General features: G+C 40.4%; 1 protein-coding gene across 1 annotated transcript in view; it reads right to left on the reverse strand.

Moving 5' to 3' along the window:
- The window catches only part of LOC132137467 (cohesin subunit SA-1-like), a gene marked incomplete at its 3' end in the record, with an annotated part of 50,864 nt that overhangs the window by 14,070 nt on the left and 17,166 nt on the right, over positions 1–19,628 (reverse strand). The window contains exons 16-24 of the mRNA XM_059547482.1: positions 15,889–15,981; positions 15,715–15,807; positions 15,048–15,248; positions 14,699–14,766; positions 7,247–7,334; positions 6,875–6,961; positions 4,961–5,053; positions 4,549–4,708; positions 4,273–4,409 (exon numbers count right to left, since the gene is read on the reverse strand). Of these exons, the coding sequence (XP_059403465.1) occupies positions 4,273–4,409; positions 4,549–4,708; positions 4,961–5,053; positions 6,875–6,961; positions 7,247–7,334; positions 14,699–14,766; positions 15,048–15,248; positions 15,715–15,807; positions 15,889–15,981 (1,020 nt within the window). The remainder of the gene's footprint in view (positions 1–4,272; positions 4,410–4,548; positions 4,709–4,960; positions 5,054–6,874; positions 6,962–7,246; positions 7,335–14,698; positions 14,767–15,047; positions 15,249–15,714; positions 15,808–15,888; positions 15,982–19,628) is intronic.

Below are 19,628 nucleotides of genomic sequence, written 5' to 3' on the forward strand. Positions count from 1 at the left end.
AATAGTTGGGACGGGGCATGTTTACCATGGTGTAGCATCTCCTTTTCTTTTCAAAACAGTTTGAAGACGTCTGGGCATTGAGGCTATGAGTTGCTGGAGTTTTGCTGTTGGAATTTGGTCCCATTCTTGCCTTATATAGATTTCCAGCTGCTGAAGAGTTCGTGGTCGTCTTTGACGTATTTTTCGTTTAATGATGTGCCAAATGTTCTCTATAGGTGAAAGATCTGGACTGCAGGGAGGCCAGGTTAGCACCCGGACTCTTCTACGACGAAGCCATGCTGTTGTTATAGCTGCAGTATGTGGTTTTGCATTGTCCTGCTGAAATAAACAAGGCTGTCCCTGAAATAGACGTTGTTTGGAGGGAAGCATATGTTGCTCTAAAACCTTTATATACCTTTCAGCATTCACAGAGCCTTCCAAAACATGCAAGCTGCCCATACCGTATGCACTTATGCTCCCCCATACCATCAGAGATGCTGGCTTTTGAACTGAACGCTGATAACATGCTGGAAGGTCTCCCTCCTCTTTAGCCCGGAGGACACGGCGTCCGTGATTTCCAACAAGAATGTCAAATTTGGACTCGTCTGACCATAAAACACTATTCCACTTTGAAATAGTCCATTTTAAATGAGCCTTGGCCCACAGGACACGACGGCGCTTCTGGACCATGTTCACATATGGCTTCCTTTTTGCATGATAGAGCTTTAGTTGGCATCTGCTGATGGCACGGCGGATTGTGTTTACCGACAGTGGTTTCTGAAAGTATTCCTGGGCCCATTTAGTAATGTCATTGACACAATCATGCCGATGAGTGATGCAGTGTCGTCTGAGAGCCCGAAGACCACGGGCATCCAATAAAGGTCTCCGGCCTTGTCCCTTACGCACAGAGATTTCTCCAGTTTCTCTGAATCTTTTGATGATGTTATGCACTGTAGATGATGAGATTTGCAAAGCCTTTGCAAATTGACGTTGAGGAACATTGTTTTTAAAGTTTTCCACAATTTTTTTACGCAGTCTTTCACAGATTGGAGAGCCTCTGCCCATCTTTACTTCTGAGAGACTCTGCTTCTCTAAGACAAAGCTTTTTATAGCAAATCATGTTACAGACCTGATATCAATTAACTTAATTAATCACTAGATGTTCTCCCAGCTGAATCTTTTCAAAACTGCTTGCTTTTTTAGCCATTTGTTGCCCCCGTGCCAACTTTTTTGAGACCTGTAGCAGGCATTAAATTTTAAATGAGCTAATTAAGTGGATAAAAGTGTAAAATTTCTCAGTTTAAACATTTGCTATGTTATCTATGTTCTATTGTGAATAAAATATTGGCTCATGTGATTTGAAATTCCTTTAGTTTTTATTTTAATAAAATTTAAAAAACGTCCCAACTTTTCCGGAATTCGGGTTGTATAATCACACTAGGGCTGTAGTACTCGAGTTCGGTCTTGGACTCGAGACATTTTTCTATCGTCCCAGACTTAGTCATTGGATTCGCCAAATGTTCTCGTTAGTCTCGACAGAGTCCAGTAAAAAAATGAATAAATAAAATAATTCTCCTTCAAAACAAAACCACATTTGCATGATGACAGCGTGTGTAAGAGCTTTTCTCCAAGCTCTGTGTCCTGCTGTTGTTAGCAGACCATGACCTGCTCTCCATGAAGACGCAGAAGTTTCAGCGAAGGATAAATGATTTCCAGCACTAAACATCTCTTCCAGTAGCTCTGCTAATAAATTCATTTAAAAATGTCCATCTTTGTACTGCTATGATCATCTGTTTCTAATTTAATTTTCATCCTGTTAGATTGTGTTTTATTTATGTCTACACCTAGATAGCCTTAAACGTACCCTTTACAATAATGAAATACTAATTAATGTTGTACAGTATAGAGATTGCAAGACTTCTTCTGATTTCTACTAGTCGATTTTTTTATTAAAGGTCCCGTTTTTCGTGCTTTTTTGAAGCTTTGATTGTGTTTACAGTGTGCAATATAACATGTGTTTATGTTTTGCGTGTAAAAACACAGTATTTTTCACACTATTCACCTATCTGTATACCTGTTTTCACTGTCATAAGAACAGGCTGATGACTTCCTTGTTCTATAAAGCCCCTCCTTCAGAAATACGTAACGAGTTCTGATTGGGCCAGCGGTTCCTGTGTTGTGATTCGACAGCAGCTGAGCGCACGTTACCCTCCTGGAAACGTGATTGGACTAGTTTTGGACTAGTTTTGAGAAGCAAGTGTGCAGGAGCATGTGCTGGAGATGTACTTATAATCACAGGAGCGTTTTTACTGACGAGATGCGCATGAAAATCGCAGTCGTTTTTTGCTCCATCTTTCAAGAATAATCTTTGTTCGAATCCGGCATTAAACTGATTCAGATTGAGGAAGCTGTCCTCAGCAAAATGTGCTGCACATAGTTTTACATGTGGATTATAATTGTCGGGAACGAGTTAAACATAAATTGTAAGCATTAATCTCCAAGTACAGCGTCCCTGGGAAGCCCAAACAGAGGTGATTGGACTCCGAGATGAAAATAACAGCGTTTCGACGACATGGAGACAAACACAAGCGCAGCTCTTCCTCTTCTCCGTCGGAGCGCAACAAGACCACGCCGCCTGTTTGTGTATTCATGTGGGCGGAGCTTAGTCAAAAAACTGTTTTAGTGATGTCATTACTGCAGGAACTAGAGGGATGTAGTCCAAACGGGTCGTTCGATGTAGGCGAATTCTGTTTAATAAAATATCTGCTTGGCATTGAACTTTGAGCTTTAGATTTTTACAGATATTATTTATACTCTAACAACATTACACACTAACTAAAGTTTAAAACATGGGATCACGAAGAACGGGATCTTTAAAAAACACCTGGAGGTACTCGACTACTCATGGTTCATGCCATTGCAAATGAAAACAAATTAAATACTTTTTTTTTTTTTTTATCAAATAACGCTTATTAATGTATAGCCTAATGCAACAATTACATATGTAAATTTTAAAAACATTTATAATTATGACATTACATAGTTAAATTTTAATGTAACAGCCAGTATTTGTATCTGTAACAATCACAACATTATTCGCATCATTCAGACACAACGTCGTACAGTTACTTGATAAGACTGTTATAACTTTTTATCTTTTTTTTTCATAGTTATCACTGAACAATTATGTCGTATAATACTAAAATAATTATTAATTTCTAAAATAATATTTATCATGCAAGCAGAGAGATGTCATGACAAACGTTTAGTGATCATTTGAACACACATTTTCATTACGCAGAACTCTTTAAAGAGATAGTTCACCCAATAATCAAAATTATGTCATTAATAACTCCCCCTCATGTCGTTTCAAACCCGTAAAACCTCCGTTTATCTTCAGAACACAGTTTAAGATATTTTAGATTTAGTCCGAGAGCTCTCAGTCCCTCCATTGAAGCTGTGTGTACGGTCTACTGTCCATGTCCAGAAAGGTAAGAAAACAGTACACTGACTGAACTGCTGTGAAGAGAGAACTGAAGATGAACACCGAGCCGAGACAGATAACAAACTAAAGAGTCCCTCAATTGTCCTCAGTGTGAAAAGATGGATCTCAAAATCATACAGTCACTGCTGGAAAGGGTTCAAATGTGCAAAGATGCTGGAAAACTGAAGAATCTGTAGCACATGGAGGATTTCTCTGAAGAACAGATCTCAGTTTAACTGCTCAGAACAAACTCATGCACAACCATCACACAACAGAAAGACAGTCGTAGATCATCAGGTGACCACACACAGTATTACCAACCAAGGGTTCACAAACTTTTGAATGGGGTTATTATAATTTCAGCAATTTCTTTTTACTCTTGGACTAAATGTAAACATCTTTTATGTAAAATACCTTACTCAGGACAGTACTTAATAAAAAATAACATGCAATTTGTTGGATCTCTCTTATTTTGTTAAAATTAAATTTTTACAGATTCTGCAAGAGGTTAAGTGGCACTGTATATATACATATATAATTATTTAAGGAAATCATATCTAATCCATCTATTTAAGTTATGTTATTAGGAGAAAGTTGCTACCGGATATTTGTAGTTATAATAATGTTAATGCATATTGTGATGTTTTTATTTTACAGGTTCATGCTCTTCAGTTGGGTTAGGGTTACAGAAAAAGTTTGCGTCATTTCATGCCTTTAGTAAACCTGATTTCTTCCTTGCGTTTGACAATCAAATCCAGGGAAGTCAGGATCAAATGTGTGTTTTATAAAGGAGGCTCAGGTTCTCTCACCTTACTGTAGTATTTGAGTACGTCTGTGGCGGCGCGCAGCTCCAGGACACCGTATATGATGAGTTTACAGTATCCAGACAGCTGATTCCTCCTCTGTAGAAGAACAGCCATCTTCATCTCCTCACACTCTTCCTCACCTGCAGCACAAACCTGCTGAGCAACTTACATCTGATGAAGAGCTTCATTTCAGAAGCAATGTTCTCAGCAAAAGACAGCTGCTTTTAGAGAAAGTTACAGAGTAAGTGTCTGTGTATAAGCATGTGTTTATCTGTGCACCAGGCAGATCCTCGTCAGGCTCGCTGAAGACATAGTCGATGATGAAAGAAGCCATCTCTGCTTTGAGAGAGTCGTCAGGACTGAAGCACTGCAGCGGTGAACCGTCTCCTTCACACAGCTTCCCGAAGACGAGCAGCACGTCACACAGACACACAAACGCCTGCGAACACCAAACACATGACGAGCCTCCAGCTCATTCACTGCCAACAGAAGCTCAGAGACAGCGGCTCTAGAGCTGAACAAGAAATCACAACATTTCCTGTGTTTGTGTCATCAGCTGGCTTTCACTGTTAGTCAGTCACTGCTGTTGTGTAGTGTGCACAGCGCTGCGGTGAGACTAGAACAAACGTGATGTGATGAGACCACCGTCTAAACCCTGTGTGTGTCTGAGACGCAGGACTGAGGGCTGTACCTGGTTCCTGATGAGACTCTGAGCCACAGACAGACAGCTCTGACACACCACACAGAACGAGTGAAGAGCCTTCATCACACGCTTCAGCTCAGCCTGACACACACACACACACACACACACACTGATGACTGGGTTAGACTGACTGGGACGAACATATAGTTGATCTTTCATTGGTTTAATTGCTTCTGTTCTCCTCATTTGTGAGCCACCCTGGATAAAAGCATCTGCTAAATCATTTCCATTAGTTTTCAAAGTCTAAGACAGTGGGTCTCAATTTTGACACAACTTACCCAATGGCACCCCCCCAAAACACACACACAAAATTAAACAGACAATTAAAAACTAAAATACTGCATGCTGATTAAGAAACATTGAATGTGTGATGATTGTGTTGTTTGGTCTGTAGAACGATGCAGTTATTGCCTTTAATTTCACATGGTCACAGTTGATCTTTTCATTTAAGGCCAGTTCTCTGTAGTTTCAACCCAATTCAAAAACAAAAGCTAAATGCTGATGTCTGTATCATCTGTGTTTGTACTGAATGTAGGCTACTTACTGCGCAGTTACTGCCGTTAATTTCAGATTATTGTTTTCAATAGCCAAAAGCCAGTTTGTCCCATTAAATACCAAATAAACATCTTGTTTATGCGCACTGTCCTTCTTTCTTGTTTGTTGCTTAAAGATAAAAAAATAAAATAAAAATTGGAAATCGGTATCGAAATCTGCCATGAAAAATCATGATCATCCATCCCTAGTAAAACAAGTCACTTCCTGTTTCCAGCAGGTGGTGCTATGATTATAACTGAATATTGGCCTGTAGATGTGTTCAAGTCAGGACTCCCATCAAACCTGTGAAGTTTGGGGCAGATCATGCATTGTATGGCTGAGTTACAACAACTTCCTGTTTCATGGCGAAAAAACAACATTTGTCAGGGTGCCACAGACAAAAACTCAAGATCTTCACAATTTAACATCGCAAAGGGTTTTAAATTACACTAACAAAATTTGATATTTATCTGATTATATATTTATAATACAATGACTGAAAATGGCAAAAACTACACAAGATTTACTGAGAAAGTTCTAACTTCCTGTTGGATTTTGCTCCGGGAGACCTTTTAGTAGGCATTGGTGCATTACATGTGTCTTCAGAATTTGCTACATGTATGTGGTACTTCTCTGAAAGTGTATAGGGGCGCAGCCTCTTCTCAAACCCATATCAGACGTACATTTTTGTCACTTCTGGCGTGTGTGCAAAGTGTCATGAGTGAGAGCATGTTGAGGCCCTCAAAAATGCGATTCATTATTTTTTTTTTTTAGAAGAAAAATAAACATAGCGATTGCAATAGGGTCTTTGCACCACAGTGCTCGGGACCTTATGATAAAAGACATATAAAACTATTTTGTCAATGCACTACCTATGAACTGTTCCTGTACATGTATTGTTCAAACCTAACAGATTTCTTATCCTCCGGGACCCCCAGTGGACAGTGTTAGTATCACAGCCTTGATCTGTTTCTCAGCATACTTACAGTACACTCACGTGAAGCACTAAAGAGCTAAGCTCAACTGCTTGATTATTTATATCATCACCAAATGTAAGTATATTTTTGTCCAGCACTAATCTGATAAACTGTAAGGCACTGATTTTCTGAATAGAATTGAAATAGAGTTTTGTGAAAAGCACTATACAAACAAAAGTGATGTTGATTTGGGCCTGAACAAGCAAAACTGTTGAAAAGGTTATCAGACACTCAGAGCACCTTCTGAAGCAGCATTTACACACAACCCACAGTCTCAAATTCATGTTTCCTGTGATTTTACAGGAAGTCATTGTACCGTCTAATTGAAGATTCAGCCACATTCAAACAAACACAAGGAGAATGAACAAGGACAGAGATGAAGATGTTGCACCTTGTCTCTTGCTGGAGTTTGTTGCATGATCTTAGTTCCTTTCCAGAACAGATGGAAGACTGAACATTTAAGAGCTGGAACCATCAGCTACACACACACACACACACACACACACAATGACGTTATAATGAGTGTAAGAGATTGCACAACAGTGTCTTCATGTAAGTAGCATGAACATATAATGCATCACATTTATCAGACAGATCTCTGATGATTTACTGTTATTATTATTAAGGATCTCTCATAAACACAATGATCAGGTAAATTTGTGAGGGTTAGGGGATTTAGTTTAAAACCAGTTACACCTATAGAGACTCCATTAGATATGGAAACCAGTGTGTGTGTGTGTGTGTGTGTGTGAGAGAGAGGGACCTTCTCGTTGATTTCTCTCGTCTCTATTCCCATCTTCAGCAGCTGAAAGCAGAACTCAAACAGGTTCCTTCCGGTCAGATCTCTGGCACTGACACAAGAACACACGAGACACTTGAGGAATAAGTGCATTCTTCTAATCAAACTTTCAAGCTTTGAGGTGCAGCTCTTAAAGGCTGATCATCTTACCCCCATTGCTCTGTGCTGTGGTATACAGACCACCTTATTATTGAAAGGACTTCATTCAATAATATTCATGTCTGCTGCCAGTCTAAACCACTGGATAAAGAGTTTTTGCTCTTAATTTCGAAGGGTCACAGCCCTTGGGGTTCTCGCTTGGTTTTTCAGTGACTAACCTTGACATTTGGGACAGTTATCTCTGATCATTATCCAGTGGTTTTTGACTCTGTATTAGTTGGTACTCATTCTAAACCATACCACATCTGTCTAGACGTTTTGATTCTTCTACCGCTAGATCCTTCTTTGATGTTTATCTTCTCAAACCCCTAATGTTTTTGAAAATCTTTCATCCTGATGTTCTGGTTGACATTTTGGATAGTACCTGCACTGCTACATGAGACTCAGTTGCTCCTCTGAGATTAGGAGAAGTGTGGTGAAGAAAGTGCAGATGTGGTTAAATGCTTCAGAAGAGTGCAGGCGTGCTGAACGCAGCTGGACGAAGGATAAACTTCATATATTGCACAAATGTTAGGCAGTATCAGAGTGCTGTTAGGGAGAGTTTAAATAAATGTCTAATTTAATTGAACAAAACTCTCAGAGGCCCAAGGCTCTCTTCAGCACAATTAATGCCTTTCTAAATTCATCTACTAATGTTCCACCTGAGGTTTCTATTGACTTATGTGATCAGTTTTTAAAACATTTTATCCATAAAATTGAGGGGATTCACTCAAATATTCAGTCCCAGAGGTTTTCATCCATAAAAATGCCCCTCTGTGAAAGTGCTCTTTCACTTTTTCAAACTGTGTCACCCTCACAGCGTCATGATATTGTTTCTAGTATGAAATCGTTTGTTAGCTCTTCTGTTGTTTTGCCTACATATATTAAGGAGGTTTTTCAGCTCTGAGTCCAGTTGTGACTGCCATAGTTAATAGTTCATTGGTCAATGGGGTGGTACCTACCAACTGCAAACATGCTACAGTAAAGCCGTTGTTACTCCTTTAGATCAGCATCACTTGAATAACTATAGACCCATCTCTAAACGGTCTTTCATTTCTAAAGTTCAGGAAAAAGTTGTTTACCATCAGATATCTTCATACCGGAGTGCTTTTAGTATTTTTGACCAATTTCAGTTGGGTTTCAGGGAGCTACATAGTACTGAATCAGCTTTTATGAAGGTTTTAAATGACATCTTAGTCTGGATGCAGGGTCTGCAGGTGGCTGTGATTTAGTTTTGCTTGATTTGAGTGCAGCATTTGACACTGTAGATCACAATGTTCATCTTAAGTCAATGGAAAGACGCAAATACACATCCTGTAGCGCAAAACATGCGAATGAGGCGGGGCGAAAAACGTGATTCTTGTAATAGACATGGCATGAATTGAGCGTTTTGAGTTGAAAAATCTGAATTTAACCAATCAGGAGCTTGCTCTAGTAGTGACGTGATTACAACATAGCGAGCGGAGGGGTAATCCGAAACAACAATGGAGGACAAAATCATCGTCGCTGTATGATACTTCTTCATACTTCTACAGAAACCGAAATAAAAAGGATCTTGCTTGGAAGAAATCGATGAATTGAATAAAGGCCAAAGATTACCTGTTAGATTTACCCAAAATGAATGATATGTTATGTTTAACCACTAAAGAGTCATCAGAGCCAGCAGCACACATCAGAAGATCAAGCCGAGGAGAGGCTGCTCTCGACGGATACATGATCACTGAGTTTTAAACAACTACATTCTCGTCTGAAATACTTTATGAACTAAATTTCATGACACAATAACACTAATATTTTGAAAATGATCCGAATAAATAGTGCTTGAAATCACAATGGTGCATTAACTCAACTGGCAGAAGCCCCCCCCCATGATGCGAAGTCATGTATGTGGTAGTGTTGCACGGTGCACCGATACTTCAAAAGTATCAAAATTCTCGTAATTAAAAACGTCACGATTCCTAAATTTATTAGTATCGATACTTCAAAGAATGACTGCGTTCCAGATTTGTAAGAGACGTATTTCATGTTAGTGTGTGCACCGCACGCTTCCAGTGCCTCCCTATAGACGTCTGTGTTTATTCTCCTCACGCAAGCAGCAAAATAACACTAAAGTGAGATGGCTGCATTAGTGGCTTTACTAAACTGATTTGGCTTTACTAAAATGTGTGCATAATCGCATTAAATAGTTTAAGTTGCTATGTTCTGTATGCTAAATATGAAAACGAGCGTATCTGCACAGCACCTATAACTGCGCTTTGTATCTGCTGATTGCTGATCGAGATTTACTTGCTTGGCTCACTGACCCTGTATACTCATGCATTTCATTCATAAAAGAGATGTATCAGTTCATTCAACTCTTCACAAATGAGAAGATCTCTCGATCTCGTTCAGTGAAGGGCGGATTCGTTCACTACATTCAACAAATAACATGCTCCGTCACATCTTGAGTATCTCTGACAGGATGAAACCGTTCACAGAGCTGTTCACGAGCTGCGCATGCGCTGCTAATAGCGCTGTGTTCGCGCGCTGCTGTGGAGGGAGGAACTTCAGTGAACGAGAAATATTGAGAAATATAGAAGTATTGTAAGGTTACAATACGAAGGTCTAAGTAGCAACGTATCTTCCGTGATGTCCCAGATGCGCATCACAAGGCTGCATGTGCGAGCACAAGTGATACTGTGGCCGCCGGTCCACGACTGTTGAAAAAGATGACGCTCACTAAACATGACGCTCACTAAACATGACGCTCACTAAACATGACGCTCACTAAACATGACACTAAACATGACGCTCACTAAACATGACGCTCACTAAACATGACGCTCTCTAAACATGACGCTCTCTAAACATGACGCTCACTAAACATGACGCTCACTAAACATGACGCTCTCTAAACATGACGCTCACTAAACATGACGCTCTCTAAACATGACGCTCACTAAACATGACGCTCACTAAACATGACGCTCACTAAACATGACGCTCACTAAACATGACGCTCATTAAACATGACGCTCACTAAACATGACGCTCACTAAACATGACGCTCACTAAACCTAAACATGACGCTCACTAAACATGACGCTCACTAAAGATGATGCTCACTAAACATGACGCTCACTAAACATGACGCTCACTAAACATGACGCTCACTAAACATGACGCTCACTTAAGATGACGCTCACTTAAGATGACGCTCACTAAACATGACGCTCACTAAACATGACGCTCACTAAACATGACGCTCACTAAACATGACGCTCACTAAACATGACGCTCACTAAAGAAGACGCTCACTAAACATGACGCTCACTAAACATGACGCTCACTAAAGAAGACGCTCACTAAACATGACGCTCACTAAACATGACGCTCACTAAACATGACGCTCACTAAAGATGACGCTCACTAAAGATGACGCTCACTAAACATGACGCGCACTAAACATGACGCTCACTAAACATGACGCTCACTAAAGATGACGCTCACTAAACCTAAACATGACGCTCACTAAAGATGACGCTCACTAAACATGACGCTCACTAAAGATGACGCTCACTAAACATGACGCTCACTAAACATGACGCTCACTAAAGATGACGCCAACTAAACATGACGCTCACTAAACATGACGCTCACTAAACATGACGCTCACTAAACATGACGCTCACTAAACCTAAACATGACGCTCACTAAACATGACGCTCACTAAAGATGATGCTCATTAAAGATGACGCTCATTAAAGATGACGCTCACTAAACATGACGCTCACTAAACATGACGCTCACTAAACATGACGCTCACTAAACCTAAACATGACGCTCACTAAAGATGACGCTCACTAAACCTAAACATGACGCTCACTAAACATGACGCTCACTAAACATGACGCTCACTAAAGATGATGCTCATTAAAGATGACGCTCATTAAAGATGACGCTCACTAAACATGACGCTCACTAAACATGACGCTCACTAAAGAAGACGCTCACTAAAGAAGACGCTCACTAAACATGACGCTCACTAAACATGACGCTCACTAAACATGACGCGCACTAAACATGACGCTCACTAAACATGACGCTCACTAAACATGACGCTCACTAAACATGACGCTCACTAAACATGACGCTCACTAAACCTAAACATGACGCTCACTAAAGATGACGCTCACTAAACATGACGCTCACTAAACATGACGCTCACTAAAGATGACGCTCACTAAACATGACGCTCACTAAAGATGACGCCAACTAAACATGACGCTCACTAAACATGACGCTCACTAAACATGACGCTCACTAAACATGACGCTCACTAAACATGACGCTCACTAAACATGACGCTCACTAAACCTAAACATGACGCTCACTAAACATGACGCTCACTAAACATGACGCTCACTAAAGATGATGCTCATTAAAGATGACGCTCATTAAAGATGACGCTCACTAAACATGACGCTCACTAAACATGACGCTCACTAAACATGACGCTCACTAAACATGACGCTCACTAAACATGACGCTCACTAAACCTAAACATGACGCTCACTAAAGATGACGCTCACTAAACCTAAACATGACGCTCACTAAACCTAAACATGACGCTCACTAAAGATGACGCTCACTAAACCTAAACATGACGCTCACTAAACATGACGCTCACTAAACATGACGCTCACTAAAGATGATGCTCATTAAAGATGACGCTCATTAAAGATGACGCTCACTAAAGATGACGCTCACTAAACATGACGCTCACTAAACATGACGCTCACTAAACATGACGCTCACTAAACATGACGCTCACTAAACATGACGCTCACTAAACATGACGCTCACTAAAGATGACGCTCACTAAACATGACGCTCACTAAAGATGGCGCTAACTAAACATGACGCTCACTAAAGATGACGCTCACTAAACATGACGCTCACTAAACATGACGCTCACTAAACATGACGCTCACTAAACATGACGCTCACTAAACATGACGCTCACTAAAGATGATGCTCACTAAACATGACGCTCACTAAAGATGGCGCTAACTAAACATGACGCTCACTAAAGATGACGCTCACTAAACATGACGCTCACTAAACATGACGCTCATTAAACATGACGCTCACTAAACATGACGCTCACTAAACCTAAACATGACGCTCACTAAACATGACGCTCACTAAACATGACGCTCACTAAACCTAAACATGACGCTCACTAAAGATGACGCTCACTAAAGATGACGCTCACTAAAGATGACGCTCACTAAACATGACGCTCACTAAACATGACGCTCACTAAACATGACGCTCACTAAACATGACGCTCACTAAACATGACGCTCACTAAACCTAAACATGACGCTCACTAAAGATGACGCTCACTAAAGATGACGCTCACTAAACATGACGCTCACTAAACCTAAACATGACGCTCACTAAAGATGACGCTCACTAAAGATGACGCTCACTAAACATGACGCTCACTAAACCTAAACATGACGCTCACTAAAGATGACGCTCACTAAAGATGACGCTCACTAAAGATGACGCTCACTAAACATGACGCTCACTAAACATGACGCTCACTAAACATGACGCTCACTAAACATGACGCTCACTAAAGATGACGCTCACTAAAGATGACGCTCACATAACATGACGCTCACTAAACATGACGCTCACTAAAGATGACGCTCACTAAAGATGACGCTCACTAAACATGACGCTCACTAAACATGACGCTCACTAAACATGACGCTCACATAACATGACGCTCACTAAACATGACGCTCACTAAACATGACGCTCACTAAACATGACGCTCACTAAAGATGACGCTCACTAAAGATGACGCTCACTAAACATGACGCTCACTAAACATGACGCTCACTAAACATGACGCTCACTAAAGAAGATGCTCACTAAACATGACGCTCACTAAACATGACGCTCACTAAACATGACGCTCACTAAAGAAGATGCTCACTAAACATGACGCTCACTAAACATGACGCTCACTAAAGAAGACGCTCACTAAACATGACGCTCACTAAACATGACGCTCACTAAACATGACGCTCACTAAACATAACGCTCACTAAAGATGACGCTCACTAAACATGACGCTCACTAAACATGACGCTCACTAAAGACGACGCTCACTAAAGAAGACGCTCACTAAAGAAGACGCTCACTAAACATGACGCTCACTAAACATGACGCTCACTAAACATGACGCTCACTAAAGAAGACGCTCACTAAAGCTCACTGGCTGAGGTTTCTCCTCTGAAAGAAAAGGTTGCACAACTGACAGAATAAGTTACAATAACTGAGATATTGCTGCTAAATTTTATTTGCTTTTTTTTTTTTTTACTTGAATGCCATTGCTTAAATTGATATTATTTATCTTTTGACATTTAATCTTCTGAGTTCAGAAATATTGTTTAATATAATCGCTGTTCATATTTTTATTCAAAGTTCAGAATCAAGATAAATTTATTACTCTAATGTTTCTTATGATAACTGAGATAATGCTGCTAAATTTATTCTTTCTTTACCTTGAATGTCATTGCTCTAATTTTTTATATTTCATATTTTGTTCAAATGTTTAATATATCTGCTGGTCATATGTTCATTAGTGTGTTATATGATTAGAATGTTGTCCCGGTTTTAAAATAAAGCATAGCAATGATATTTGAGAGTGTATTTTACCTTTTCAGGAAAAGTATCGAAATCGCAATTCTTGACTAGGTATCGGTATCAAAACAATAATTTTGGTATCGTGACAACACTAGTATGTTGTGAAGTTAATTTCACACACGAATGAAGCGAATAAACTCAAAATGTTCAAGCATCCAACTACACACGAATAGTGCGATTTATTTGTGCAAGTCACGTCTGGTGTGAACGCACAGTCACCCTTGTTGTTTACAGAGTGACAATATTGGCATCTCTCCATTGGTGAGGGACACACTCCAGACCTGTAGGATGTATTGATGGATCATCCTGGTACACAGATAACCACCTTGTTTAAGGAGCTCAGCAGGGATCCCTTCGTTATTTTTAATAGCTGCCAACACCTCTAGGAATGTTGGATTGAGATCAAGGTCATGAATATTTTGCCAGTTTGGAAGCTCCTCCAAGAAGGAATGATCTATCAGTGACTGATGATTAAGGAGGGCATCAAAATATTCAGCCCATCTTTGCCAAGATCTATTTACATTTTAAAATTGTAAATCCTCCCACACATAAACACACACACACAAACACCTGCTGAAGACGGCTAGAATGTTCAGAGAGGAAGCAGCTCCATACAAATCATCTTCATCAGCCGATCCCTGAAGAACACACACATGGCTCAGCTACAGTTTTTGTCTCAAGAAGTGAGCAAAATCTACTTTTGGGGAGATTCAGGTAAAGAAAAACAACTCATAAATTGATTAGCGCTGAAGTGTGTAATTTTCTGTCAGACATCATGCCACTGGTCGAGGCACTGTTGTTGTGTAGGAGCGGACGGGTCGCTCCATCAGATAAAGGAACACGAGCTGTGAAGTGTTGAGAGTGCAGGCCGTCTGTGATGCTGCTTAAGACTCAGACTGCTTCAGGTGTGTTTGTGTACCTGCAGTATCTCAGCCAGGTTTGAGCTGAATTTCTCCACGGTTGAGTCCAGCAGCTGACTGACGGCTCTCTCAGCTCGACCACAGAAGCTGTAGCAATCACTACACAAGGCACACAGCACACGCACACAAGCCTCCAGCACACTGTCCTCCCGGTGCTTCAGCATGATGTCACACACCTGAGACAGCAGCAGGTCCAGACACTGAGACAGACCACACAGAGACAGACCTAACGCTCATTTCACCTCATCTAACCCGTCTTTATATATTTGCATCAAACACACAACAAATGGTCACTTTACTCTATGTACCATTTTTATGAGCACATTACCTGAGAATATACCAAACATTTGTACTTTTTTTTTTTTTTTTTACAACTATTGTAAAATTATCTCAGGAACTTCAAAAAAAAAAAAAAAGCCAAAAGATAATATAAAATGAAGGACAGCAAATAGTGACCAGTACAATATCAAATTTAATTTACAAATTTACCTGAAGCAGAAAAAACAATTTCAGCCTTAAAAAAAGTTCACAATATTTTTCAATAAACCCAAATATACACATTCAGATGCAAATAGCGAGAGAGAGTCTATGCATCATTTGACACACAAGAGATTTACATGTGTGAATAAGTGTGAAGATGATGTGATTGATGGAGACGGCTCGTACTTTCTCCAGGCGTCCTGATGTACTGTAAACCTCCAGCTGGAAATACAGAGGAGCTCGGAGCAGACAGCTCACCTTCCCTACGTCTGCCGAGAACTGAGAGCAAACACAGGCTTCACTGACATCTTCAGATATCTTCACATCACAACTCTAGTCTGGCGTTCTCATCAGACTCACCTTCGCCAGTAACTGAGGCAGCTGGGGGATAAAATGGTTTGTGATGCGTCTTCGCTCTTGAGCCTGAAGCCTCTTCTCCCGCGCCGTCAGGTTCTACAACACACACACAGTTCTGTGTTAGTCAGGACAATAACAGACACAGGAGCGCCGAACTGATTAATGACTGTGTTACTACTGTCATTTTACAGCTGCTTCACCTCAGAACTGAAGCCTGTTTGCATCATTGAATCATCATTTTCCTGTTTATCACTGTAAAGCTGCTTTGAAACAATCTGAATTGTTAAAAAGCGCTACATAAAGGTGTTTTGACTTGACATGCTAAAGCTGGAGCAGATCTGGAGCGTGAGAAAGTTGAGCGTGAATCTCTACCACTCTTTGTCTTCTGCTTATTTTTCATATACTGTACATTATTGTAGGTTCTCTATGCCCCGCCTCGCTCAAACAGCACAGTCTGCTCTGATTGGCCAACTGACCCAGTGCACTGTGATTGGCCGAACACCGCAAACACTCGTCGGAAATGTAACGCCCCTTTCCATAATCATGAGCTTCATCTTTCAAAATAAATGTAAAGAAATATAATTTAATATGACATAATAAATGTCCTTAGTTTTACCATCAGTCCAAGCCCCAAAGGTGAACAGAAGCCGCGTTTCCACCGCAGGAACTTTACCCAGGAACTAGGGACTTGAGGCCAGTACTCGTGTGTTTCCACCGCAGGAACCAGGAACTAAATAAAGTTCTGGGTAAAAGAATGCCCCTCAGAAAGTCCCTGCTGGTGAGGTGGTACTTTTTCAAAGTTCTGGAACTTTCAGGGGCGGGGCTTGGAGCACTAAACATCCTGATTGGCTGAGTTCACGCAGCATTGGTTGAGTTCAACCACCATTTATTCGGATCAGTTTTAAAATATTAGTGTTATTGTGTCATGAAATGTAATTTTAAAAGTATTTCAGGCGAGAATGTAGTTGTTTAAAACTCAAATCTGTGGTTCATTTATAAAGACAGGCTCCAGGCGATCAGCGGGAGATCAGTGATCATGTATCCGTCGAGAGCAGCCTCTCCTCGGCTTGATCTTCTGATGTGTGCTGCTGGCTCTGATGACTCTTTAGTGGTTAAACATAACATATCATTCATTTTGGGTAAATCTAACAGGTAATCTTTGGCCTTTATTCAATTCATCTAAATGTTAAGATGAAAATAAAAAAGCCAAATTGATATAATATTCATTTCATTGTAATGACTGTATATACACATTTCCCTGAACTAAGTACATTTCTGCAGCTGTTATTATGTTCAAATAAAAACGAAATGAGGCAGTGGTATTTGATATCATATTTAGTGTTATTGTCAATAAACAGAGATGAAAATTCCAGTAGTCAAAGCGAGCTGACTGATGTTATCGCTGCTGTTTGCAGAATTACCGGATTCACGTCGTCGTGGACATCACACTCCTGAGTCGAAGTAAAGTCTGAACTACCGAGGATTTAAGTCCAAAATCTGCACACTCTGTATTGAGATTGTATTGTACTCTGTATTGCCTAATCTTCACGGTACTTTAGACAGCGGTGGAAAAACAGGAAGCAACAGGTCTGGGGGGGGGATAGTTCCTGGTACAATCGATCGGGGTAATTTCGGTGGAAACGCGGCAAGAGTGTTGTGACAGACACAGTGATGGAGCTTGTATGTGTTTGCAGACGGTTCAGACAGCTGACTACACTGTGTGACCCTGTCTCTCTCACACACACACACACACACACACACGCTGCGCAAAACTCCTCATTTGAACATTCAATAGCAAATACTTAAACTAATAACATACTTCCAGCAGCTGATTCAGAAGTGCCAGATTGTCATATCTAAGTCAGAATGTCCTCCTCTTCTAGGTTCATGAAACGGTCCTCCATAAAATGCATTGCTGTTCTGTTGTAAGTAATCTTAAAGATTCCTAAATGCATCTACTTTCAGAAGAACAAATAAAGTGCTTTTTCTTTCTTCTAGAGACACACACATCTCCCTGACACGACTGCTTGGAAATATTTGTGTAATGCCGTCCAAATGTTCACAGACATTTTTAATGAGTTTTTAATGGGTTAAGTTATAGCCATGTTTTTACTAAATATCTGTATTGACTGCTTGATCATATCACTGTATTATTTTCTGCCATGCGAGCCACAAAAGTAAAGCTTGGCGAGCCGAGCAACGAGTAACACTGCTGCAGGTTGCTTTTTGGCAGATATGCTGTGCTTGTGCTGCTGCGGTCTTCTTCATTTCATAGGGAAACATCTCTCTCACTCAGCAGCATCATGCTTTAACCCAAAAATATTCAGTAAAAGGAACAGACAAACTCCTTACCGCTCATTATAATCTTCTGATCTGAGAAATTATCTGTATCAAGCTATGGCTAAATATGTGAATTCTTGCTAAATATGCAGTTATATTATGAGCCATTGGCATGAATTGTACTCGCTCCAGTCACTCACACCTCCACTCACAAACTCGGTTCAGCTTATTTTCATTCAAACAAATCAGTGTAAACCACACATTTGAGTTAATCGATAAAGTCTATTTATCACCCAGCCCTGTCGTGTGTGTGTGTGTGTGTGTGTGTGTGAGAGAGAGAGAAACAGTCACACAGCTGAGTTAGTGGTCTTAAAGGGTTAGGAAATTAACATTTTCTCATTATTCACCTACCCCCATGTCGTTCACGTTATCTAGCAAAGACAATACATTTTGTACACGAAGAAAACAAAAATAGCAACTTTATTCACCAATTCCTCTTCTCTGATTCTCTCCACATCAGCGTAGCATCATTTAGGAGAATATGAGCTGAACGCAGTCAGTGTACGCTTGTGTGTCAGCCGTGCCACAAAGATAAGTGTTTTATGTTTATTTACGCTTTGGTTTGAAAGACAACAGGGCATCGACACAGTGCAGCTGACACAGAAGAGTAAACACCATCTGTATACAGATCAGATTCGCCAAAATGATGCTACGCTGATGTGGAGAGACACAGAGGAGAGGAATTGTTGAATAAAGTCGTTATTTTAGTTTTCTTCGTGTACAAAAAGTACTCTCCTTGAAAGAAAGAGAGAGAGAGAGAGAGAGAGAGGGATTGTGTGGATTAGGCTAACGTACCTCTCTGTGTGTCTCTAAACAGCACTGTTACATCACTAGTGAGAAATGAGTCTTTAAGCTGCTACACTATGCTAACTGATAACATCGTCAGGACAGCGCTGACAACAGCTCTCTGTGCAAACTGCACGACCGTTATTACTGTTAACTATGCGAAGCGATGGAACTCAGAATGTTCCTCAGCCAATCAGATTCAAGCATTAAATCAGGGGTGCCCAACCCTGCTCCTGGCGATCGACTGTCCTGCAAAGTTTGGCTCTAACCCTAATCAAACACACCTGCCTTTAATTTTTTCAGTGAGCCTGAAGACCTTAATTAGTTGCTTCAGGTGTGTTTGATTCGGACTGGAGCTAAACTTTACAGGACAGTCGATCGCCAGGAGCAGGGTTGGGCACCCCTGCATTAAACGGTCCTGTAGTACAACTGAATATAAATGCAACAAGTTTCTTAGAATTACAGGATAAAGAAATTACAGAATAAGCCCTTTCACACATACAGACTTTTCTGGAAAATTACCGGTAAATTGCCGTAAAGAGATCATGTGTGAACAGGATCTTTTCAAAAATACCAGTAAATTCGTTCCAGCAATTTACCGGTATGAGAAGTTGTAA

Source organism: Carassius carassius, unplaced genomic scaffold (assembly GCF_963082965.1).
Source record: "Carassius carassius unplaced genomic scaffold, fCarCar2.1 SCAFFOLD_101, whole genome shotgun sequence".
Classification (NCBI taxonomy): domain Eukaryota; kingdom Metazoa; phylum Chordata; class Actinopteri; order Cypriniformes; family Cyprinidae; genus Carassius; species Carassius carassius.